The 23,295-nt window shown below is 48.2% G+C and overlaps 2 protein-coding genes across 2 annotated transcripts; both read right to left on the bottom strand.

The window, feature by feature from the left end:
• Positions 1–235: 235 nt before the first annotated feature.
• On the bottom strand, positions 236–1,362 carry CCL21 (C-C motif chemokine ligand 21). The gene is made up of 4 exons (XM_003263384.2): positions 1,232–1,362; positions 1,009–1,129; positions 732–914; positions 236–658 (listed from the first exon to the last, which is right to left on the bottom strand). Exons 1-4 carry the CDS (start codon positions 1,296–1,298, stop codon positions 625–627), a joined length of 405 nt encoding a protein of 134 aa, XP_003263432.2. The 5' UTR covers positions 1,299–1,362; the 3' UTR covers positions 236–624.
• Positions 1,363–14,684: 13,322 nt separating this feature from the next.
• On the bottom strand, positions 14,685–21,012 carry LOC100606217 (protein FAM205A-like). The gene is made up of 4 exons (XM_012509123.2): positions 20,754–21,012; positions 20,083–20,128; positions 19,496–19,556; positions 14,685–18,462 (listed from the first exon to the last, which is right to left on the bottom strand). Exons 1-4 carry the CDS (start codon positions 20,895–20,897, stop codon positions 14,850–14,852), a joined length of 3,864 nt encoding a protein of 1,287 aa, XP_012364577.2. The 5' UTR covers positions 20,898–21,012; the 3' UTR covers positions 14,685–14,849.
• Between the last annotated feature and the right edge of the window lie 2,283 nt (positions 21,013–23,295).

The following is a 23,295-nucleotide window of genomic DNA, read 5'->3' as shown; positions in this document are numbered from 1 at the left end:
TGTGCTCCATGTCCACCATCTCTCCATTGGCAGGATTCCTCAGAAGACTGGGTCCTACCCAGTCCATCAACCTCCCTTTAACTGCTCAGGGGTGCAGGCACCTGAGAGGCAAGGAGACTCTTGGGGTAGATGGGAACATAGCGTTTGTCAGCCTGAGCTCTCGGTTCAGAGTGTGTGACCCCACCCTGTAGGAACTTTGGCATCTCGGTGGACATAAACACATGGGAACAGGTACTTGGGTGGGAAGACAGAACAGCTTTTTATTCAGTTAGGTATAAATCATATTTACAAGGAAGAGGTGGGGTGCACTGGGGAGCCGTATCAGGTCCAGGGTCCTGATGATTCTCCTTCGAGGGGACAGTCCTGCTGCCTCCTCTCATGCTCCCTGGGAGACTCTCCCTCCTCGGTCTCTCTGGGCCTGGCCTGCTGTGGGCAGCTCAGCCATGCAGGGTAGAGCTGGGAATGCAGATGGGGTGGTTAAAGCAGGAGAAAGAGTGTGGCAAGGCCAGCATGGGGTGGCTGCTCCAGGGCCCCTGAGCATAGCCTCCTTCTTGCATCTTGGGTTCAGGCTTCAAGCCCTGGTGAGGCTGGTGGGGTCTCTAGGGCTCCAGGCTGCTCACTGGCCTATGGCCCTTTAGGGGTCTGTGACCGCTCAGTCCTATGAGGGCAGAAGAGGGGTGTGAGGGGCTGACTGAGGCTCCCCTTTACCCACATCCTTTCAGATTCCTCACCTCTTGCAGCCTTTGGAGCCCTTTCCCTTCTTGCCAGTCTTGGAGGCCCCCCTGTCCTTCCTGCAGCCCTGGGCTGGTTTCTGTGGGGACGGTGTTTTGTCCAGATGCTGCATCAGCTGCTGCACCCAGAGCTCCTTTGGGTCTGCACACAGCTCTGCCTGAGAGCGCTTGCGGGGCAAGAACCTGCGGGTGGGGGCTAGTAAGCCTTCTTAGTCTTGCCCACCATGCCCTCCCCACCCCATCACCAGCCTGTGCCCACCCCTTTGTGTCCACTCACAGGATAGCTGGGATGGAGCAGCCTAAGCTTGCTTCCTGCTTCCGGTAGCTGCGAACAACCTTGGCGGGAATCTTCCTTTGGCTGTACTTGAGGCAACAGTCCTGAGCCCCTCCATCACTGCCTGCAGGGTGGGATTCACAGGGAGCCAGGCGCTGCTGGCAAGCTCCTACCCAGGCCTCTTGTTCCCCTTAGCCCCATCCAAGGCCCCTCCCTGCCTTGGTACCTTGGGTCCCGGGGATGCCAAAGGCCAGAACCAGGATAAGGAGGCTCAGAGCCAGTGACTGAGCCATGTCTGTGGTAGAGGGTGAGTAAGAGGCCAGAGCTGAGGGTGAGGTGGGCAGCTGCAAGTTGGGGGTCTGTGCGTGGGCTGGGATTGGCCTGCTATTTATGTAGCTAGACACTTTCACTTCCCTTAATGTATCCCCACTCCTTTTCCTTCCTGAAAGCTGGATCTGCTGGCACCCAGCCCCACTTATCTCAAACTAAATGGACAGTCCTCAGCTGCCAAATTTTATGTCCTCATTAGTTGAATATGTCTGGGCCTGAGCCTTCCTTCTATTCCCAGCTACTGCTTTCATGCAGGCCTCACTGCCTCTCCCCTGGTACACCATGACTGTCTCCTCACTACGCTCCAGGATCCATACCCTTCCCCTCCTTCCAGCAAATTTGATTATTAAATTGTAAGAGTTCTTTTTTTTTTTTGAGACAGGGTCTAATTCTGTCACCCAGGCTGGAGTGCAGTGGTTGATCTTGGCTCACTGAAATCTCCGCCTCCTGGCCTCGAGTGATCCTCCCACCTCAACCTCCCCAGGAGCTGGGACTACAGGCAAGCACCACTGCGCCAGGCTGATTTTTCTATTTTTTGTAGAGACGAGGTTTCACCATGTCTAGCCCAGGCTAGTCTTGAGCTCCTGGGCTCAAATGATCTGCCTGCGTCAGCCTCTTGAGGAGCTGGGACCACAGGCACATGCCACCACGTCTGGCTACTGTTTTAATTTTTAATTTTTATTTTTTCTAGAGATGAGGTCTTGCTGTGTTGCCCAGTCTGGTCTTGAACTCCCGGGCTCAAGTGATCCTCCTGCCTTGGCCTCCCAAAGTGCTGGAATTACAGGTATGAGCGACTGCTCCTGGTCTGTAGCATAACCATTTTGATTCCCCTTTGCTTTCCTTTTCTATATATTTTGTAGTTATTTTCCTAACGGATACCTTGGTGATTATAATTAACATTCTAAACTGATAACAACCCAGTTTGAATAATACCAACTTAGTTTCAATAGTATATAAACATTTTGCTTCTATACATTTTAGTCCCTTCTTTATATTGTTATTGTCACAGATTACATCTTTATACATTGTGTTCCCATTGACATAGATTTATAATTATTGTTTAATGCATTTTCCTTTAAAATTATATAGAGAAAAATGGAGCTACAAACTAAAAATACAATACTAGCTTTTATCTTTTTTTTTTTTTTTGACACAGGCTCTTGCTTTGTCACCCAGGCTGGAGTGCTGTGGCACAATCTTAGCTCACAGCAGCCTCGACCTCCTGGGCTCAAGTGATCCTTCCACCTCAGTCTCCCAAGTAGTAGGGCCACCATGCCTGGCTAATTTTTGTATTTTTTGTAGACACGAGGTCTCATTATGTTGCCCAGGCTAGTCGCGAATGCCTGACCTCAAGCAATTCACCCGCCTTGGCCTCCCAAAGTAATGGGATTACAAGTGTGAACCACCATACCTGGTAATGTTGTTACTTTTTTTTTTTTTTTTTTTTGAGACAGAGTCTCACTCTTTCGCCCAGGCTGGAGTGCAGTGGCACGATCTTGGCTCACTGCAACCTCCACCCTCCGGGTTCAAGCCATTCTCCTGCCTCAGCCTCCCGAGTAACTGGGATTATGAGCACCTGCCACCACATCCAGCTAATTTTTCTGTTTTTTGTAGAGATGGGGGCGGTTTCACCATGTTGGCCAGGCTGGTCTCAAACTCCTGACCTCAAATGATCCGCTCACCTTGGCCTCCCAAAGTGCTGGGATTACAGACATGAGCCACTGTGCCCGGCCTGCTATGTTGTTATGTTTATCAGAGATCTTTGTTTCTTTGTGTGGCTGTGAGTTATTATTTTTTGTCCTTTTGTTTCATTCTGAAGGTCTTCCTTTAGCATTTCTTTGTTTGTTTTTTTTGTTTTTTCTTTCTCCCTTTAGCTTTTCTTGTGGGCAGGTCTACTATTAATGAACTTCCTAAGTTTTGTTTATCTGGAAATGTCTTATTTCTGCTTGATTCTTGCAGCATAGTTTTGCTGGATATATAGAATTCTTGTTTGACTTTTTTTTTTCTTCAGTCTTTAAATATATCCCCCATTGTCTTTTGGCCTCCCATGGTTTCTGAAATCAGCTGGTAATCTTATTGAGAATCTCTTGTACATAATGAATTACTTCTCTCTTGCTGCTTTTAAAATCATCCTTTTGTCTTTGGGTTTCAACAATTTGACTATAATTTGTCTTGGTGTGTATCTCTGAGTTTATCCTTCTTAGAGTTTGTGAACTTCTTAGGTATGTATATTCATGCTTTTCATCAGATTTCAGATGTTTTATCATTATTTCTTCAATTTTTTTAGTGCCTTGTTCCCTCTATTCTCCTCCTGAGACTCCTGTGATGAGGTACATTTGATGGTATCCCTGAGACTTGTTTATTTTTCTTCTCATACTTGATAATTTTAATTATCTTATCAATAATACTGATCCTTTTTTTTCTGCTTAAATCAGTTGTTGATTGCCCCTAGTGAATTGTACATTTCAGTTATTGTATTTTTACCTCCAGAATTTCCGCTTGAGTCCTTTTTTCTTTTTACTAATTTCCATCTCTTTCTTGATAGTTTCATTTTGTTCATACACCATTTTTCAGATTTCCCTTAACTCTTTGCCCATGGTTTCCTTCAGCTCTTTGAGCATATTTAAGACAGTTATTTTTTTTTCCAAAAGGGCCATTATTTCCCAATTTAATTTGAGGTCATAATAAAACAAGCAACAAAATAGTACTTGAGATTTCAGCTTCTCACCCTTATCATCAAACCTCCCATCATCAATATTTATTGAGCATTTACAGTAAGACAGTTAAAGTCTTCATCTACTATGTCCAATATCTGGGCTTCCTCAGGGATAGTCCCTGTCAAATTCCTTTCTTCCTGTGAATGGGCCATACTTTCCTGTTTCTTTGTATTAGTAATTTTTTGTTGATAACTGGGCATTCTGAATATTACAGCGTGGTATCTCTAGAAATTCAATTTTTTCACTCCTTAGGGGTTGCTGATATACACTTGTTGAGAACTGTGCCATCAATATGTGGTGAGTTTTTCAAACTGTTTTTTGCAAAGTGTGTATTCTTTGTTTTGTGGGGTTACTGAAGCTTCTGTTTATGACCTGACAAAGGGTTCTCTTCCTTCCCCCCAAAAAGGTTCTGTCCCTTTAAATCTGATATATGTGGCTCAGAAAGATGCTGCAGCCCAAGAGGGCCGGAACCAAGCAAGCCTGTCCCTTAGGGAAGCAGAAGACAGTCCCAAATGCAAACCCCTCATTTTTGGGGGACAGGGTTCCCCCTGCCCACTCGGTGACCACCCAGCCACTTCAGGAATGTGGGCTACTATCCCAACTCTGTTGGTTGGTAGCTAGTGCATGCATTATGCTCTCTTTTGAAAGACCAGCAACCTCTCCCTTCATCAAGTACCACCCCCCCTGCTTGTTATAAGTGTCCAATCAGGCTCCAGACTTCTGAAAGAGTCGATTCCAATTGCTCTTTCCACCTCAGTAGTTGCTTTGGTGGAGGGACCAACCCCTATAACTTCTTACTCTGCCATTTTGTATGATGTTGTTTCTGTAGTTTAATTTTTAACATTTTAAAATCTTTTATCCATTTGGAGTTTATTGTGGTATATGATGTATGAGGATTATTGGGTCATAACTTAGAATCTATGTTTAAAACTGTATTGGGACCTTAGAGTTGTAATCCTCACGTCAGAGCTGGAGAATCCATCTGGTTTCCAGAGCGCTAAACCCAGCAGCAAGCTCCTTACAGCTTGTTTTTTGAAGGATGGCTTATGACAGGATAGGGAAACCATAGGAAGAGGAGGAAACGAGTGTCAGAAGACATGTAGTCAGTACAGCGATGGCCAGAGACAGAAATATTGGGTTGCTCTTGGGGAAGGATGGGATGCAGAGGGCATGGGGTTGAAGATGGAGGTACTGTTGGGAGGGGGATAAAGAGGTGGTGTTTCATTCCAAGGTCCACAGAGTAGAGGGGCTGGAATTTGGTGGCCTAGAGGAGAAATAATTGAGCTCTTGAGTCTGAGGTTTTCAGACTCAAGAGACCTTAAGGCTGAGACCTTAAGCAGGGCAGGGAGTGACTCTGTTGGCAAGAAGCTGGCGTTCCTGGAACAAGACTAGGCAAAAACAAGGAGATAAGATTTCTTGGATCTTTCACCTGGTCTGGAGGCAGATCCTGGCACCAGAAAGTTTTAAATTCCCAGCTCCCTTGTTTCCCCACCTGCCTACATGGAAGTGACTAAGAAAGCAGTGAGCAGCATGTCTCTGAAGAATTCTCAGACAGATAGAATAGCATGGGCTTGGGAGGGGGGCATGCAGATAATTCCGAAGTCATATTATATTAGTTTGCTTCCAAACTTGGCTGCATTTCAGAATCACCTGGGTGACTTGTTAAAAACACAGAATTAGAAGCAACACGCCAGACCGCCTTAAATAGAATCTCAGAATAGAGCCAACGAATGTGTATTTTTACCAAGTTCTGCAGGTAATTCTAAGCATTTGGTGGGGTGGGGCTGGGAGAGCCACTTGGGCCTATTCTGCTCCCCGTCCCACACTCTAGATTGACACAGAGCCAGTGAAAGGGAACAAAGTTGGTCTGGGGAAAGGAAAGCTGGAGTGATGCCCCCCCTACCTCCCCTGGAGGAGGAGACTTTCTGGCCTGGCACAGATTGTAGAAAAAAAGGGGAGATGGCAGGGAAGAGGAGGGGGCTGTACCTTTTTCTTTCCTAAAAGCTCAGGCTTGCTGTCTCTCCAAGACACCTGCCTGTCTCCCTTACCCTTATTCATGCCATCAAAGAAGCTGCTTGTTGTGTCAGATGGTGTGCACAGCCCCCTAGGTCCCATCCCTGCCTGGTCTTCCTAGAAGCAGGAATCTAGGTTGATTAGGCGTCAAGCCTAAGCCCCTACCTGTGAACTTGAGCCTGCAGTGGTAGAGCAGTCTCAGGCAGATGTTCCATCCTGGAGATATTGAGGTGTGTCTGCTTGGTCCTGGAGCTTAGAATCAAGGTTAGGAGCCCTAAGGGAAATGAAGGAAGCAGTAGGGGCTTTTCTGGAGGTGGAAACCTGGCCGGACAAAATCCAGGGCAGAAAACAGCTGCCCTGAGAGTGAGGATGGGATAGTGAGTCCCTACCCTGTCTCCAGTCTGTGAGTGGACCTGCTGGCGGGGGTGGTGAGAGGGAGGCACTGAAGCAGGGTAGAAGAGAGTGAGGAGCTCGGATGATGAGAGAGCCATTACCCTTTTCTGGGACCCCGTCTTCTGAGCCATTCCTCTGCCCTCAGCTGCTGGCCTGGGCTCATTGTACCCCACAGCCCCACTTGAACTCTAAGCTGGGTTTGGGGATTTGGAGCCTGCAGCTTTGACCCAAGCTCCTCTCAGTCCTCAGACCAGGCTGGATGCAGTGCTTGGGGAAGGGGACACAAAGACTCAGATGGCTGCACATCCGAGATATGGGTCTCCACCTACAGTTCCAGTCCTCTGGGTGAAGGTGTTGGCTTGGTGAGCTCCTGAGAGAACCTGGCTATTTTGTGACAACCTCTGGGATGGCCTAGGTGCAGAGGAGTGTTTCACTGGTACCCGGGGTGAAGGATAAAGGAGGTACACATGGCTGACTTCGGCCCTACCCGTGATGATGAATTCAGCTCTAACACACTCTATCACCAGACTGAGATCCTGGGAGGGGGAGAGGAACTGTGCTTATTCACACCTACCTCAGCAGGCCCACTACCTCTCTAGGACAGGCACCTGGAGTAGACATCCTAGGTGTGGGTGTTGCAAGAGTCTGGAAATCCCCTCATTGGAAAGGGCCCCATTCCCTTCAGTCTCAGGCCCGTTTGCTCTTGCCTGGTGGGGTTTCCAGGGCAGCAGATGCTCCCAGCTTGGCAGGCAAGAGCCAGGGAGGGGTATGGCGGGAATTTCAGCTCAAGGGCTAGGCAAGTCCTGGAATAGGATTGGGGTGGGCTGGGGCCCATGGGCCTGTATATCCAACAAGGGTCAAAGGGCCTGGGTGCGTTGCTGCTCCTGGGTTCTCAGTGGAGCATTGAGCCCTCTAGAAATAAGATGACCTGTGGACTGTGCAGCTGTTACTGAAGGAGCTACTCAGTTTCTGGGAGTCATAAGTGTGCAAAATGTGTGTGTCTAGTGTAGTTGCATGCATTCATCAATGTGTGGCTCTACCAAGGGTTAGGGTTAGAGTTAGGATTATGCTTAGAACAGCATTGATGTTGTGGTTCCAAATTGGATAGGGCTGGAATCATGGTGATGTTAAAGCAGGATTTGGAATTGGGTTTGTGGTTCCTGTTGATAGAAATAGGCATATCTTAGATGAGGATTGTGTTAGGGTTGGAGTAGGGCACTGCTTGCATTTAGGATTTGGGTTAAGAGTGAGGAGATCTTAACCTAAATCCTAAATGATCTTAATCCACGGAGATAAATTTTGTGTTGGAGGTTGCTTTTAAGTTTTCTGTCTCTCCTTTTTTGTTTGTTGTGTTTTGTTTTGTTTTGTTTTGCTTTGTTTAGTTTTGTTGAGACAGGGTCTCACTCTGTCACCCAGGCTGGAGTGCAGTGGTGCAATCTCAGTTCACAGCAACCTCCACTTCCCAGACTCAAGCTATTCTCCAGCCTCAGCCTCTTGAGTAGCTGGGACTACTGATGTGACCCACCATGCCCAGCTGTTTTATTTTATTTTATTTTTGTACTTTTTTTTTTGTAGAAAGCGGGTTTCACCATATTGCCCAGGCTGGTCTCGAACTCTTGAGCTCAAAGCGATCTGCCCACCTCAGCCTTCCAAAGTACTGGGATTACAGGTGTGAGCCACTGCACCCGGCCTGGTTTTAAGCTTTCGAGCTAGTGTGGAGAGGGACTTAACGCTTCTGCATAATGTGTGGTATTGACCTGATATAGATGACAAGTTGTTGGCTGTTTTCCAGGACCTCCACAGTTGAGGGGTACAGAGTGGCCCCTGCAGCTATGATCCAACTAGGGGAGGGAGGCATTCAGCTCCCGGGGAGAGGGCAGATCAGTTTTCTATCTCAAACTTATTTGGCCATGTAAACATTTTTGGATCACACCCACCAGCATTATCTGTCTGCGTACAGTTGTTCCCAGAGTCTTATTTGAAAAACTATGGTTTAGAGTTTTCTTTGGGAATGGGGTTGGAGTTGGGTTTAGAGGTATGGTCGATAGGGGTGGGATTGTGGTTAACATGAAGTTTAGGCTAGAGCTACATATGAGATCATGTCTTGTGTAAGGGTTTTCTAACTGGGGAACCGGGACCTGGTTCTTCATGGTTTCCTGAGGATAATGCGGACTAAGTGTGTCTACGTGGTTTGTTCTTCCCTTGTGTCTGCTATGTCAAAGAGTCTGAGAGTCAGGACCCTTCAAGGATGGAGCCAGTAGTAAATTGGGGGCCCTTGGGGAGATGCGTGTGTAGGTGAAGGATGAGGCTGCTGAAGAGGGCAGTGGACTCTCTTCCTGACCCTGCATTCTTTAAGAGCACACAGCCACATTGTTGAGACCAGGGGTATGCACGTGAATCCAAAGCTATCCTATTAAAGGACAAGCAATAGGACAGAAACGACAAACCAGAGTTTAAGGGAGAGATGAGCCTGGTCTGAGGTGGCCTAGAGGATTTATGGAGGAGAGGGGCTTTGCAGGATGGATTTGGACTGCATTTGTGTCTGTGGGTCTGTGAGATGGGTTCTGTGTGCAAACCTGTCTTTGTGTCTGCATGTGTGTTTGTGCCCGTGTCTGCTCGGGCATGTCTGATGCAGGGTGTTCATGGGTCCATGTGAGTTTGTCTTCCTTGACGTGTTTGTCCTTACTCTGAACTAGTTTCTGAGTGGCACGGTTGACTTGTGTCTTTTTCTGTATGTACCTGTGTGGTGGGATGTCTGTGTCCATGTGTCTTTGACTGTGTGTATGATTATTTCCTGGCCCCTCACTGTATCTTCCACCTACCCTGACATACCCCAGCTGCTAGCACTATTTACCGCAAAGAGGGCTTCCCTTCCCGCCGTCTGGATTCCCATGGGTCAGTCCGCCTGCCCAGGGACCTGCCCCTGTGGCCTTTGTAGTAGGCCTGACCTTGGAAGTGACACATTCTGGAAATCCCCTAATATGCTACTTGCCTGGCCACTAGCTGAGTGTTTATAGTGGAGGAGAGGGATAAGGCAGGAAAGGGGGGCAGTTGGCAGCACCCACCCCTCCTTCTGGAAACTGGATCTCACTGGCCCCTTCCCAGGCCCCCCTCCCCCTCCCCATGCTCTCTCAGGGTCCTGGCCTCACTGTCTCCGGGCATGAGAATGCACAGACCTCTGCAAGCCTGGTCAGCCCTGTGAGGCATCTGGTCCTTTGTGTCCCCAAGCACTTTACATGCCTGGATTGTGCTTACCTCTCATATCCCACCTGAGCTCAAGGAATTCCTTCCTTCTCTTCTGTCCCTGCAGAGGACACAGGGGCTATTCTGGCCCTTCCATCTATGGCAGGCCTGGCCTAGACCATGGGCTCCAGAGGCCAGGTAGAGTATTCGGCCCTGGTTGGCTGGTTAAGCAGCAGAGGCCCAGCCACCTCCCACATGGTGCAGGAAGCAGTGTCTCCATGGAGTCTATTCCTGTGTTCATCCTGTGTTCCTTGCCCTCCCTGCCTGGGCTGCAGTGAGCAGGTACAGAAGTGAAGCAGCCACGGTCCCTGCCCTCAACAACTCAGCGTTGAACACAAGTGATGTTGTGGAGAAGCCACTCTCCTCCCACTGCTGGTGGTCGGTTTCCTGAAATTCCCTCTAGCCAATTCTGAAGTGCCCTTCTGGAGTGCCCAAGAGAAGAGCTCTGGAAGGTCAGGGCCATTCACCATTCACCATTCACCAAAGACCCCAAGCAAGCACTGATGTATTCCTAGCATCTACCCTCAAACCTGAAGTAGTAAATTTTCTTTTTTCTTTTTTGAGATGGAGTCTGCCTCTGTCGCCCAGGCTGGAGTGCACTGGCACGATCTTGATCTTGGGTCACTGCAACTTCTGCCTCCTGGATTCAAGTGATTTTCCTCCTTCAGCCTCCTGAGTAGCTGGGATTACAGGCGCACACTACCATGCCTGGCTAATTTTTGTATTTTTCATAGAGACAGGGGTTTCACTACGTTGGCCAGATTGGTCTTGAACTTCTGACCTCAAGTGATCCACCCGCCTCGGCCTCCCAAAGTGTTGGGATTACAGGCGCGAACCACCGCGCCTGGCCGAAGTAGTAAATTCTTGAGTTTGTACTCTACATGTGAATTTTGCTTCTTGCCTCTCTTCACCCTGGGGAAGATGGAAGGTGGGGTTGTGCTGGGGTTATGGGATGGGATGAGCAAAGCTTCATCCGCCATCAGCATCCTGCATGAATCATAGGCTGTGACCCTGACTTTGCTTAGCTCTCGACTTTGCAGAGAACTCAGAATCCTGAAGGTATCAGTTCCAGCTCATCTTTGCCCCCAGTTCTGTGTCATGGGACTTTAGTTAGCGGCATGAGCCCATGCTGGCCTCAGGCAGGTGGGAGCCTGTAGGGAACCATGGGAGGGACCTGCTCCACCCTAAACCAGGATGTATGCACGCTAACCCCTGGCTCCCTACCTGACGCTGCTGTGACCCTCCTGAGTCAATTCCCTTCATTCTGGGCCTCCCTCTATTCTAGCTGTGTGGCTGCCTGCCCCGCTCCCACCAGGCAGGGAGGATGTGCCTGTCACAAGACCTCCTTTGATCTTTGGGGATGCTTTAGGAAAACATCTGTTGAATGTTGGTTCAGCAGGTTTGGGCCTTGTGCCTCTCTGCCCTGGGGACCACGTATGGGCTGGGCCCCCATCCCTTAGGCACAGAATCAGCATTGAGAGCAGGGACACATCCATGCTTCTTCCCATCCTGGCTCTTCTGTATCCAAGCAGTGGACACATTGTGCTAAATGCTGGGGTCCTATCAGAGGAAGCAAGTCCTGCCATCACCTCCTCCTGATGATGGGATGGCGAGTGATCCTGGGTTTCCTTAGGAACCAGGGGCATCCCACTGTCCCTCAAAACATGTCATAAAGAAGTCACAGCACTTCCTGCCCTTTTTCCAGCTCTTGGCTCCTCTGTGGAAGGTCAGAAGGGGAATGCAGAGGTGCCACCTCCTGAGGGATAATAGCTGTCCAAAATCGATGTCCCTCCCATCTGCTCAGGGCAGCCTCTGTCTTCCTGCTTCCCAGTCCACTCCTCCCACCCAGGTAGCCTCCCTGGTCCCTTACCTCACTGAGCACTAGGATGCCATCTCTGCCCTGTTTCTCCATCTCCAGCCTCATGCTCTTATGCAGGCTCCATGCATTTAGAGCTTTTTCTGTGATCTCTTCTGCTGGTACAGTCTTCCAAGAGCACCTGCTGCACAGATATCAGCAGCAACTTTGATCACCTTTTCACCCACCTATGTACTCACAACCAACTGCTTGGGACCTAACAGAAACTTTCCATGGTAACTTCCAGAATCTTTCTTCACCTCCAGCTTTCCAGCTTTGGTTCTCCATACGGTTCCCCCTTCCCACAGACATGGTCCCTTCCCAGGTCCTCACTCATCCCTCTGGGTCTTTGCCCACACTCCCTTATATGTGGAGGAATCCTTTCTTCTAATCCATGAAGTCCTCCCTCATTAACTCTACCTTCTCTCTACCACCAGTGAAGTTCTGTATTTTTAGCCAAAGCCAGCCTGTCAACTTGGGGACTTGCTCCCATTCCTTCACTTCTGCACCACAACATTGTTCCAGCAGTTCTCCCCTTGAGCTCCTGCGTCGTTAATTTATCCATCTCAACTGGATTTTTTCCATTAACATCCACCATGCTATGTCTCCAGTCTTTTTTGAAAAGCCATTTTGGGTTCTAATGCCTCATATTTCTGTATCTTTATTTGAACAGACCTCCTTGAGGAATTTATATTACCCTTTCTTTTTTTTTTTTTTTGAGACGGAGTCTCGCTCTGTCGCCCAGGCTGGAGTGCAGTGGCACAATCTGGGCTCACTGCAAGCTCCGCCTCCCGGGTTCAAGCCATTCTCCTGCCTCAGCCTCTCCGAGTAGCTGGGACTACAGGCGCCTGCCACCATGCCCAGCTAATTTTTTGTATTTTTAGTAGAGACGGGGTTTCACCGTGGTCTCGATCTCCTGACCTCGTGATCCGCCTGCTTCGGCCTCCCAAAGTGCTGGGATTACAAGCGTGAGCCACCGCGCCCAGCCTATATTACCCTTTCTAACACTAATTGCTGTCTTTCCATTCTCTCTGTCTCTCTCTCTCTCTCTCGGAGTTTTGCTCTTGTCGCCCAGGCTGGAATGCAATGGCACAATCTGGGCTCACTGCAACCTCCGCCTCCTGGGTTCAAGTGATTCTCCTCAGCCTCCTGAGTAGCTGGGATTACAGGTGCGCACCACCACGCCCAGATAATTTTCGTATTTTTACTAGAGACAGAGTTTCACCATGTTGGCCAGGCTGATCTCGAACTTCTGACCTCAGGTGATCCACCCGCTTCAGCCTCCCAAAGTGCCAGGGTTACAGGTGTGAGCCACTGTGCCCAGCTGTCCACTCTCTCTTGAATCCACTCCAGTCACACCTTCATCTCCATCATTCACCTGAGGTTGCACCTCTTAAGGTCATGAATGATCTCTGTGTGGCTAAATCTAACACTCCTCATCTTAGTTGGCTGACTGGCAACTTTTCATGCGGTTGATCTCTCCTTGGAAAACTTTCTTGTTTGGCTTCTAGTATTCCACACTCATCTTGTTTTCCTTCCATCTCACTGGCTACTGCTTGTCAGTTTCCTCTGTTTACTAGTCCCTCCTTTACTTTCCAGTTTCTTAACGTAGAAGAGTCTCAGGGCCCACTCCTTAGATGTCTCCATTTACACTTAGTTGTTTGGTGTGTTATCCAGTTGCATGGTTTTCTCTATCTCTCTCTCTCTCTGTATTATCTGAAGCCAGGACCCTCCCTGAGGACCATCAGGCTTCTGTGTTGAAGATAAACTGTTGGTCCAATGGTCTCAGGATGAAATGGGGAGATTAGTTATGATGCTACTGGAGTGATGGTAGCAGTAGAGAGGGTGAGAAGTGGGCATTTTCTCGATGCATGCTTGAAGGTAGAGATAACAGGATTTACTGTGGGTTAGGAAACAAAGCAAGGATAACACCATTGTTTTTGTCCTAAGTAACTGGAAAGATGGAGCTGCCATTCACTGAAGTGAGAAATATCGTGAATAGAGTGGGTTTGGTATGTGTGATTGAGTGGTGGTGAAGGGTAGAAAACTAGTTCATTTATTTTTGTATGGTTTGAGATGAATATTGGACTTCCAAGTTTATAATCTGACTGGACAGTTTGGGAGTAATAGACTGTCGACCCCATGGGATCATGAGCTCCACTGGGTCAAGGCCTGTGTCATGTTCATTGATGTGTTTTGCGTAGTTCTTGGCACATAATAAACAGTCAAATATTTAATTGTTGAAAACAAGATGCTTTCAAAGTAATTTTTATTATTTTGAGAGTAATAAAATTTTATTACTTTGAGAGTAATTTGATTACAGCTCCTCACCAGCTGATTACTTCCTCCTGTGGCACTACCACACACCTCATAGCCCCATTACAATGATCAATGCTTTGTCTGTCTCCACAGCCCTGACTTTGGATTCAACTAATATAAGGTCTTACTATGCATTAGCCACTCTCCTAGGACCTGGAGTTACGGGACAGTGGAAAATATTCTGGTGGGATGGATGGTAAATGTTCAGAAATCAAGCATGACCTTTAATTTCAGTGCACTCTAGATAAGGGCTTTTCTTCTTTGATGTGGAATGGTGACCCATCTGAAAGGTAAGTCAAAGCTCCTTCCCTAGAGAGGAAGGACTTTTTAGTCTCCCTCACACCTTCCCTTAACACAATACAGCAGAGACAAGGAGCAGACAATGTATTGCTGAGAAATATAGTGTATTTCTAGTGGCACCTGCCCCACCTGCACATTTATGGAAATGACAGTACTGGTCCTCTGGAGGGCTGCAGCAGGTGGGGAGCCACCTGTATTTCTAGTGGCACCTGCCCCACCTGCACATTTATGGACCAGTATTGTCATTTGGACCAGTATTGTCATTTCCATAAATGTGCAGGTGGGGCAGGTGCTACTAGAAATACACTCTATATTTCTCAGTAATACATTGTCTGTCTGCTCCTTGTCTCTGCTTTATTGTGTTAAGGGAAGGTGTGAGGGAGACTAAAAAGTCCTTCCTCTCTAGGGAAGGAGCTTTGACTTACCTTTCAGATGGGTCACCATTCCACATCAAAGAAGAAAAGCCCTTATCTAGAGTGCACTGAAGTTAAAGGTCATGTTTGATTTCTGAACATTTACCATCCATCCCACCAGAATATTTTCCACTGTCCCGTAACTCCAGGGCCTAGGAGAGTGGCTAATGCATAGTAAGACCTTATATTAGTTGAATCCAAAGTCTGCGTGTTCCCCTTGAGCAGACTAATTTAGTTTGTATCTGAGGTGAGGGTCAGGAACTAGGTTGGGTGCCCTGGTTTGGTGGCACAAGCCTCTCGAGGACAGTGACGAGGGCAGTGGTGGGGGTAGCCCAGGGCTGAGGCAGAGCCAGGTTGTCTGGAGTGTAGCCGGAGCTTATTGTCTAGGGACTGGGGACCATCCAAGAAGGCTGGGCCCACCAGCTTCTGAGCAGGACGAGATTGGGCCTTGGAGCACCCTGTCGGCTTCTCTGTCTTACTTCTCCCCACAGGGCTCTTGGCTGGAGCCAGGACCTTTGCAGCATTTTCTTTTCTGGTTTTGGCCATCTTCGCAGCAGCTGAGAACATGGAGTCCTCATGCCCTCTGCCTTTTGTCCTGGGGATGATATGCTGCAGAAAACACTTAATTTTATTTGTCAAGCTAGATTCTGGAAGGCTGGGCTTCTTTTGAGTATGGGCTGGCATCACCAGCCCATGCAAAACCTGGCCTTGCAAAGTTTGGCCCTGCAAAGGCTTACCCTGAGTTGGTTGGCTCAGGAAAGGCTGACCCTGTGAAGCCTGGGGCACCACAGTCTGGGCATTCTTAGGAATTGTTGCTGGTCCAAGGATGACAGTTAGCTCGGCTTGACTGTCTTGCAGGTCACTGTCAGATTCTTTCTCCCCAGGGACTCGTGGAGGTAGCTGTGGGAGCTTAAGCTGAGGGTGGTGCTGGGGGCTGTGTTGACAGGGATCAGCAAGATGAAAGCTAAGGCTCCATCGCCAGGACCCTCGGGGTGTCTTGTTTGGAAGCATCCCTGCTGGCCTCTGGTCTTCAGCAGGGCATCTCTCTTCTCTGGTTGAGGAGCGCCCAAACCCCGCATCCCCTTCTCTGTGGTCCCTGGCTGCTTTGGTTTCCTCTGGGTCCTCTCTCTTTCCTGCTAGCCTGGGGACATGAGCTGGGTCCTTGCTCTTGCCAGGGCTTTGGGGCTCAGGGCCCCAGGGTTCCTCGAGGCTGGGGTTGTTCACATTGGCGTCCACCCGAACACAAAGCATGTGGGCCTTTGTCATGTCCCCACTGCGTTGTGAGATCTTGGAGACCGAGTGGGCAGAACCCTGGGGTACAGCTTTGGAAGTAGATTGCTTTTGGTTCTGCTGCACTGCCTTCAAGTCTTTGTCCAGCTGTTCTTTAAGGTGAACCCCTTCTGGATTAGGGGCAGGAAGGGTGTCTGGTGGGATGGGCAGTTCCTGGAGCAATGTCTCCCCTTGGTGGTTTAGACTTTCAAGAGACTTCTGTGTGGATTTGTTCTCTGGTGTTGCAGCAGTTTGTTCCCTGGACTTCCTTGCCCTAATGGGAATTCCCCATTGTATCTCTAGGACCTTTTTTCTCAGGTGGAAGTTTAGTTTTGTCAAGGTATGTGTCTGGAGTGAGTAGGGGCTAGCAGGATGTGTCTGGCTTTCTAGAGGCAGCGTCTCCACAGGCCTAGGCACCATCTCTGTGATGACAGATTGGCTAGTGACTGCCGGGGCCAGGGCCCTGGGGAGCGCCACACAGTACAGAGCAGGCAGCCCCGACAGGAAGGCCAGATGCTTGTGCCGTAAAGTTGTCTCCAGTTTCTCAATGGCTTCCATAGACAAGACTCGGAGCAGCTTAGGGTGTTCAGTGATAGCACCTGGTAAAGCCTGTTGCTGCTGATTAAGGGCCGTTGGCATCCAAGGCATAACTTTGTGATGTAGGTCTGGGTCACTTGCTCTCTGCAGTACCAGGAACTGGCTTTCTGGAATGCAGGTTAAAGGAGCCACTGCCAGGCCCCCAGAAATTCTGCAGTCCCAGGACCTATGTACACAGGCAGGGATCTTGCCCTGGTGGATCTGTTCACATTTGGAGTCGATGTGGTTCTGCAGTATTGCCTTGGCCTGGGTTAACAAGTGTCGCATGGGGATGGACACTGGGGCCACAGTGGGTGACAGCACATCGCAAGCCCCGTTGGCCTCTAGGGCTACAGTCTGGGGGATGCTCACATTGGCTAGGGCTGTGCTGCTGCAGGACACAGTCTGCTGGTCAGTGGAGGTAAGGAGCAACTGGATGGACTGCTGGATCTTCTGAGGCAGGCCCCAGCGATGGTGAATCAACTGTTTCTGGATGTGGAATTCCAGCAGCTTCCGGGCATGCTCCGGGAAGAAGAGTGGTTCCCTGGTAAGCACTGAGATGGACTTCCCTGGCTGGGAAGCTGTCATGGTCTCAGGAGGCTGAGCTTTGCCACAGGGCTCATGCTGCATGAGGCACTGGGTGTGCTGAGACCTCTGGAGGGCAGCTGGCCAGCCCCACTGAAGCTGGAGTTGCCTCTGTAGCAGGTGCCACTCCAAGGCTTCATACTCGGCCAGAGTCAGAAATGGGACATTGATCTGAGCTCGTTGATGTTCAGATGGAGACACCCAATTTGGGGAAAGTGGGGAAGAGGGTGGGGCTGACTGGAGTGAAGTTTCAGGGAGCAGCTGGGGGAAGGAGAGCTCATTGAAGAGAAAAGGATCCTTCAAGGAGGGCTTGGGCACTTTTTCTTTCTTGGGGCGGCCTTGAGATCTCATGAAAGTGGCAACCAGGGACTCACTGTGCAGAGAAGGGAGCCCACAGAATTGCTGGCTGTATTTCTGCTGGAGATCACTCCCTGACTCATTATCTTGTCCCCCAGACAGTGGATGGGGGCCACTTAGGGCTTTAAGGGCTGGAGAGCGCAAGGCTAGAGCCATAGGGTTTGGACTTTGCTGACAGTGGTGTCTTTGTTCTGGGTTCATAATGGACCATTCAGAAACCCAGAAGGTCTGGGTGGGCTGGCCAGCCACACATGAACACCAGGTCTGGAGGGAAATGGTCTCAAATCTATGAAGAGAGACCTGAGAAGTATTATTCAGTTTGAAAGAAACTGGCTGGTCATTTCCAGGTTGGTGGTACAATGGTGGGTTTGGCATAAGCTGCCTCAGGGACTCCTCCACACGTCTGGGCAGCCCCCACCTCTGGAAATGCATCCATTTTTTAACATGTACGTCAAGAAGCCTCATCACTTCAGGACAGTGAAATGGCAGGTGGGCAGGGAGGACCATATGCGAGGCCATCGGATGCATCAGGTTCAGGGTTTCTGGGTTCAGGGACAGCAAGGAGACCTGGGAATTCAAGTGATGCTGGCCTTGGTTTCCCTGGACAGAGCTGGGGTTGCTCTGCATCATCTCCTCCTGGTTCAGTGGAGCCCTTAGCTTCTCAAGCCTTGAAGAAGCCATTGTGTTTGGGCCCGTGAGCATATCTGGCACTTGAAATTCCGGCCCTAGGCGGAGGTGATCAGCCCAGTGATCTCGTATGCCGTGTGTATATGTTGACTGGGCAGTTGACTGGGTTAAAGATTTCTGATCCATTAATTGTGACGGTGTTGGGGTTACAGATGCCGGTGAAAGCTCTCTGGTGTGCCAGGAATGAAATTCCACACTCTGATCTAAAGACATACTGGACATAGACAGCGTCTCTAGGCAAGAGGAGCCCTGCAATGGCCCCGATAAAGTCAGGGAGATCTGGTTGTTCTCACCCGCCAGCAATTGCTGAATCTCCAGAGCCACAGAATTGCAGATTTGGCAGCAGGGATCTGCACACAGGATTCGCCGCACACTTCCCTCTGGAGGAAGCCAGCCCTGGCTGGGAAGGGAAACATGGCAAAATTAATGATGGAGTGACATCTGCCTTCTTGGAAGAGTGTGGGCTGGAGTTGGCACTCTCCTTTCCCAGTCCTGAAAACCCTGGGGCCTATACCATCTTGTTGTCTACCTGTCTGCCTTCCTTGCTAAGAAAATGCCATTTGGCAAGGTGTGGTGGGCTGGGCTGATGGTCTGGAGCTTGTTGGGCAAGGCTTCAGACAACCCATGGGAGGGCATGGCCCTCAGAGAGGGCTGGGAGCTGGGGTCAGTTCTCTGTTGACCTTGTTGAAAAGCTGAACTAGGAGAACGGAGCCAGGTGGTTAGCTGATGGGGCATCACCAGGAACATCACCAGTTAGAACCCAGACCAGTCTCATTTGAGGCTAAGAAATCCAAAGCCTGTATTCAGTACTTCCAAGCTGTAGAAAATGAGGTCCTTGTGGGACTTCTGCATTCTGGAGTATTTGGTACCCCTAATATTATACCCAGCATCTCTCGGGAACCAGTCCTGTTCTCTAGAGCTCTTAAGGAGAGGATAATATAATAGACTCCTGTCTAAGGAGTGTCCCAAGTACTGGCCTCACTGAAGACAGAACCGGAGGAGGCCATGTCAGCAGAGTCTAGCCAGAGTCAGGTATTTTCCCTTGAAAAGCTATGGCTTTATTCCCTTGAAAGAGTATGAAGAGAATAAGACAAGGATGACTTCTTTATTCAAAACCCATTCTCTTAACTGGGTAACTTATCTCATGGCTGAGTGCAGCTCCATGTAATATGTTTTATGAATTATGCACTAGTAAAATCCTGAATCGTAGAACTGCTGTTATCCTAGCACAGAGCTGAACTGGGTGGCTCATCTCTCCTGAGACATGTGAACCCCACTCTTCCCTGGCAACCCTCTCAACCAGTGTCCCTGCTTCCACTGTGTATGTCTCCCTCCCAGCCATTATCTTTCTCCTTAGTCCTGCCCCAGGCCAAGCCAAGAAATCATCATAGGCCAGTCTGGTTGCTGAAAGAGTGCAAAGAGGGATAGATCACCTTTTAATGATGGAGAGCAGCTTCTGTGCCTTCTCAGCTTCTTTCCGGGAACATCTCCTAGCTGAGGAACGGGGAGACAGTGTTATATGGCATGGGATAATTTCATAGGCATCCTGTAGGAAGCTGAGTAGTAAGGCCTTTGACTCTCATCAGGAAAAGACTACAATCCTGAAAAGTCCGTACTCCAAGGCATGTCTGAGTACAGCATCACTATAACACAGTGTCCCATATCTAATTTCACTTGATTTTTACAACCACAGTGTGAGTGAGGCAGGATTGTCAGTGTTTTGCTCATTTTGTGGATAAGAATGAGAGATGAAATGACTTCCACAGGGTCATAAAACTAGTAAGTTATACAATTAAGAACATCTGCTCTACTTTCTTAATTCTTCATTTCCAGGGCATTGAGGTACAGGATTTTGGAACATTCTCAAGTTATGATTTCCCACCCATGGAAGTTTCAGTCTGGGGAACTGGAGTCTTCAGTGGCAGAGAACCTGGCTTTTGGCTCCAGAGGTCACAGAGGGACAGGATTCATGGGAAACACCCGCAGTGGAAGGGAGTCACAGGAGAGATTGGGACTTTACCTGTTGATGCTGCACCTCTAGCTCTTTGCCTGACTTTATGGTGACACTTAGAAGACAAAAACATTAGAATGTGAAGCTAGGACACCATTTTCTTTCTCATGTCCAAAATGAGACAAAACTTACATACATTTTCCACTCCCTTTCTATATATCTATCTGTATTTTATACACTGTCCTGGATTTCCTTTGCCTATTCCACCTTTTTACCCCATTTTCCTTCTCTGCTTATTTCGGATTCACTTGGAGGCTTTTCCAAGTTCTATACCTCCCATCTGATTCCCAGATAAGTCCTGCTGGGTGCTGAGGATGATACAGGAGGAAAAGCAGAACAGACAAAAGGGTAAATGGTTCTAACAACCAAAGGACTTCTGCTTACGAAGCCCGCCAACCAGAAAAATCCCCCATATTCAGAGATCTCCCGAGATCCAGCAAGATAGACTTCATATTATCTAGTTCTCAACCCAAGCCAAATAGGTTCTTGGCTTTTCAATCAGAGTATGTTGCGGGAAGGGCCTGGTAAGGAATTATAGTCTCTGAGAAGAAAAGTATTACACAAAGGGAACTGAAGGTATGCTATAAAAATTCTGGGGTGGGGATTATAAGGGGGCACGATAAGAACTTATAAGCTTCTTATCTGAGGCTTAATTAGTTCAGTTAGGATCATAGCCCTACCCGGCAGCAGCTCCTTTTAGGCTCCGGACTCAATTTATGGTGGCTCCTTTTCACTTGCCAGATAATTAGAATAATGATGAAGATGGAGCCATAGATGTATAAGGGATATCCAACATCCCACGGAACAAAAGTAGGGCTCAACATGGTCTAAACCTCATTAGCCTGAGATCAGCGATCCCTCTATCTCGGCATTCAGGGTTCTGGTGCCTAATGACTCCCAGTGCTAGGCCTTGTCATGTCCACCTCACAGAGGATGGAACTAGGCCACCAGACTGCATCACAAAGCCCTCCTGTGTCATAAGGCACATGTAATAGGGAAGCTCATGTGGTGATTCAATCTGTAGATGAGGGTGTTGTGAGCCTGGGACTGAAGGTGCCACAAGCAGTGTCTATTTCCTAGTCTGTCTTCACTTTCCACTCCCTATACCAGCCTGATGTCTCGGCTCTCTCCGTCACAACTGTATGGTCACCTGTCCTCAGAAAACTGAGTGCTTTGGCACAGGGGTCACCTCATGAGAAGGGGTGGTTAGGCCGGAGGAACCTCCACTAACTCTCCCACTAGTTTTAGAAATATACCTGAGAAACACACATGAATTTAGGGAGGGCGGAGTCTTGTTATGGCTTGGAAATGGAGATCTTTGATGTTTCAGGCAATGGGTGATTGGTAACAGAGGTGCAGGAAGGGGACTATGGCTGATGTGGTAGGGTGGTAGGGAGAGGCCAAGGTAGTCGTACATATCCGGTCTGTGTGGCCTCAAGCTTGCAGATGGGTTAGGAGAGATTGTAAATGCTACCTTCCATGGAGGCACATTCATGCTCAGGGAGATGAATGCCTGCAGAGATAGGTTAGCGGCCACTTCTGACTGTGGGTCACAAGTGACTAGTTGCTGTTCATGGTTGGATGTATGCTGTTTGCCTGAGGATGTTTTTTGGTTTGTTTATTTTTCTCAAATCTGGATTTTGTAAATTTTTAGGCAGGGCATGTGTTTTCCAATTCAGCTTCAGGACCCATTACTTCCATAGCCAGACTATTGATTTACCTGCCTAGCTTTTGTAGATATTGTGATATGCCACCAATACCTCAGTATTCCTGAATTTCCTTGAGAGTCTTGCTCTGGCAATGGTGGTCTCAGGCCAAGAAACCTTTGGGCTCAAGATCTCCGAAGAGGCTTCAGTCCTTCCTCAGTATCCAGTCCACCCAGCAGATGTGGCAAGCATCCAATATGTGCTCAGCCCTAAGCTGGGGAGTGCTGAGGATACAAAGACATTTGAGCCGCATTGGCTTTCTGCTTTCAAGATACTTAAAAATGTAGTTTCAAAGACAAGACAAATTCATCCAAAGCAAGAGCCAACAATCAGGACAAATAGACTTATATACTCATTTGTAAGGCTCTGGCCACAAACATTCCATTTCAGAAAAGAGAAATCATAGTGAGGATCATGGTCATCAGAGAGGGCTCCTGGGTAGTTGAAGTTGTTTAGCAGTGCAGGCTGTGGGTGAAATGACTCTTCCCGGTGGGAGAAAAACTCACCGGCTCACGCTGAAACTAGGGAATGGGCCATGGAGTTCATTTGGCAGTAAGAAATGCAGTGTATCTCTAGCAGAATATAGAAGGGTGGACTGGAGAGCAATTGTGAGAAAGATTGGAGGATCAGGATAGAGGCCTCTTGATGGAGGGAGGGCCTTTGTATCTATTTTATTTCAATCCGTAAGACTATTTTTTTTTTAAAGTAAGCATACTTATACATGGCACAAAATTTAAAAGGCAGAAGAGGTGTATAGCTGTCTCTTTCTCATCCCTGTCTCCTCCTATCTTTCTTCCTCATGTATCTCTCTTTTAAAAAATGTTTTATTTTTATTTTGTATGGGTACATAGTAGGTGTATATATTTATGGGGTACGTGAGATATTTTGATACAGGCATACAATGCATAATAATCACAGGGTAAATGGGATATCCATCACCTCAAGCATTTATCGTTTCTTTGTGTTACAAACATTCCAATTATACTTCCAGTTATTTGAAAATGTACAATAAATTATTGTTGACTGTAACCACCCTGTTGCGCTATCAAATACTAGGTCTTATTTATTCTATCTAATTATATTTTCTGTATACATTAACCATCTGTCCTTCTCCCACTCTAACCCCCACTCCTCACCCCACTACCTTTCCCAGCCTCTGGTAACCATGATTCTATTTTCTATCTCTATGAGTTCAATTGTTTTAATTTTTAGCTCCCACAAATGAGTGAGAACATGCAAAATTATTTTGTCATGCCTGGCTTATTTCACTTAATGTAAAGTTCTTCAGTTCCATCCAGGTTGTTGCAAATGACGGGATCTCATTCTTTTTTATGGCTGAGTAGCACTCCATTGTGTATATGTACCACATTTTCTTTATCCATTCGTCTCTTGATGGACATTTAGTTTGCTTCCAAATCTTGGCTATTGTGTAAACATAGGAGTGCAGATATCTCTTCAATATACTGATTTCCTTTCTTTTGGTTATTGGTTATATGCCTAGCAGTGGTATTGCTGG

Source organism: Nomascus leucogenys, chromosome 8 (assembly GCF_006542625.1).
Source record: "Nomascus leucogenys isolate Asia chromosome 8, Asia_NLE_v1, whole genome shotgun sequence".
NCBI lineage: Eukaryota > Metazoa > Chordata > Mammalia > Primates > Hylobatidae > Nomascus > Nomascus leucogenys.
Note: the sequence above shows the minus strand (reverse complement) of the source record. Positions and strands in the feature narration are given on the sequence as shown.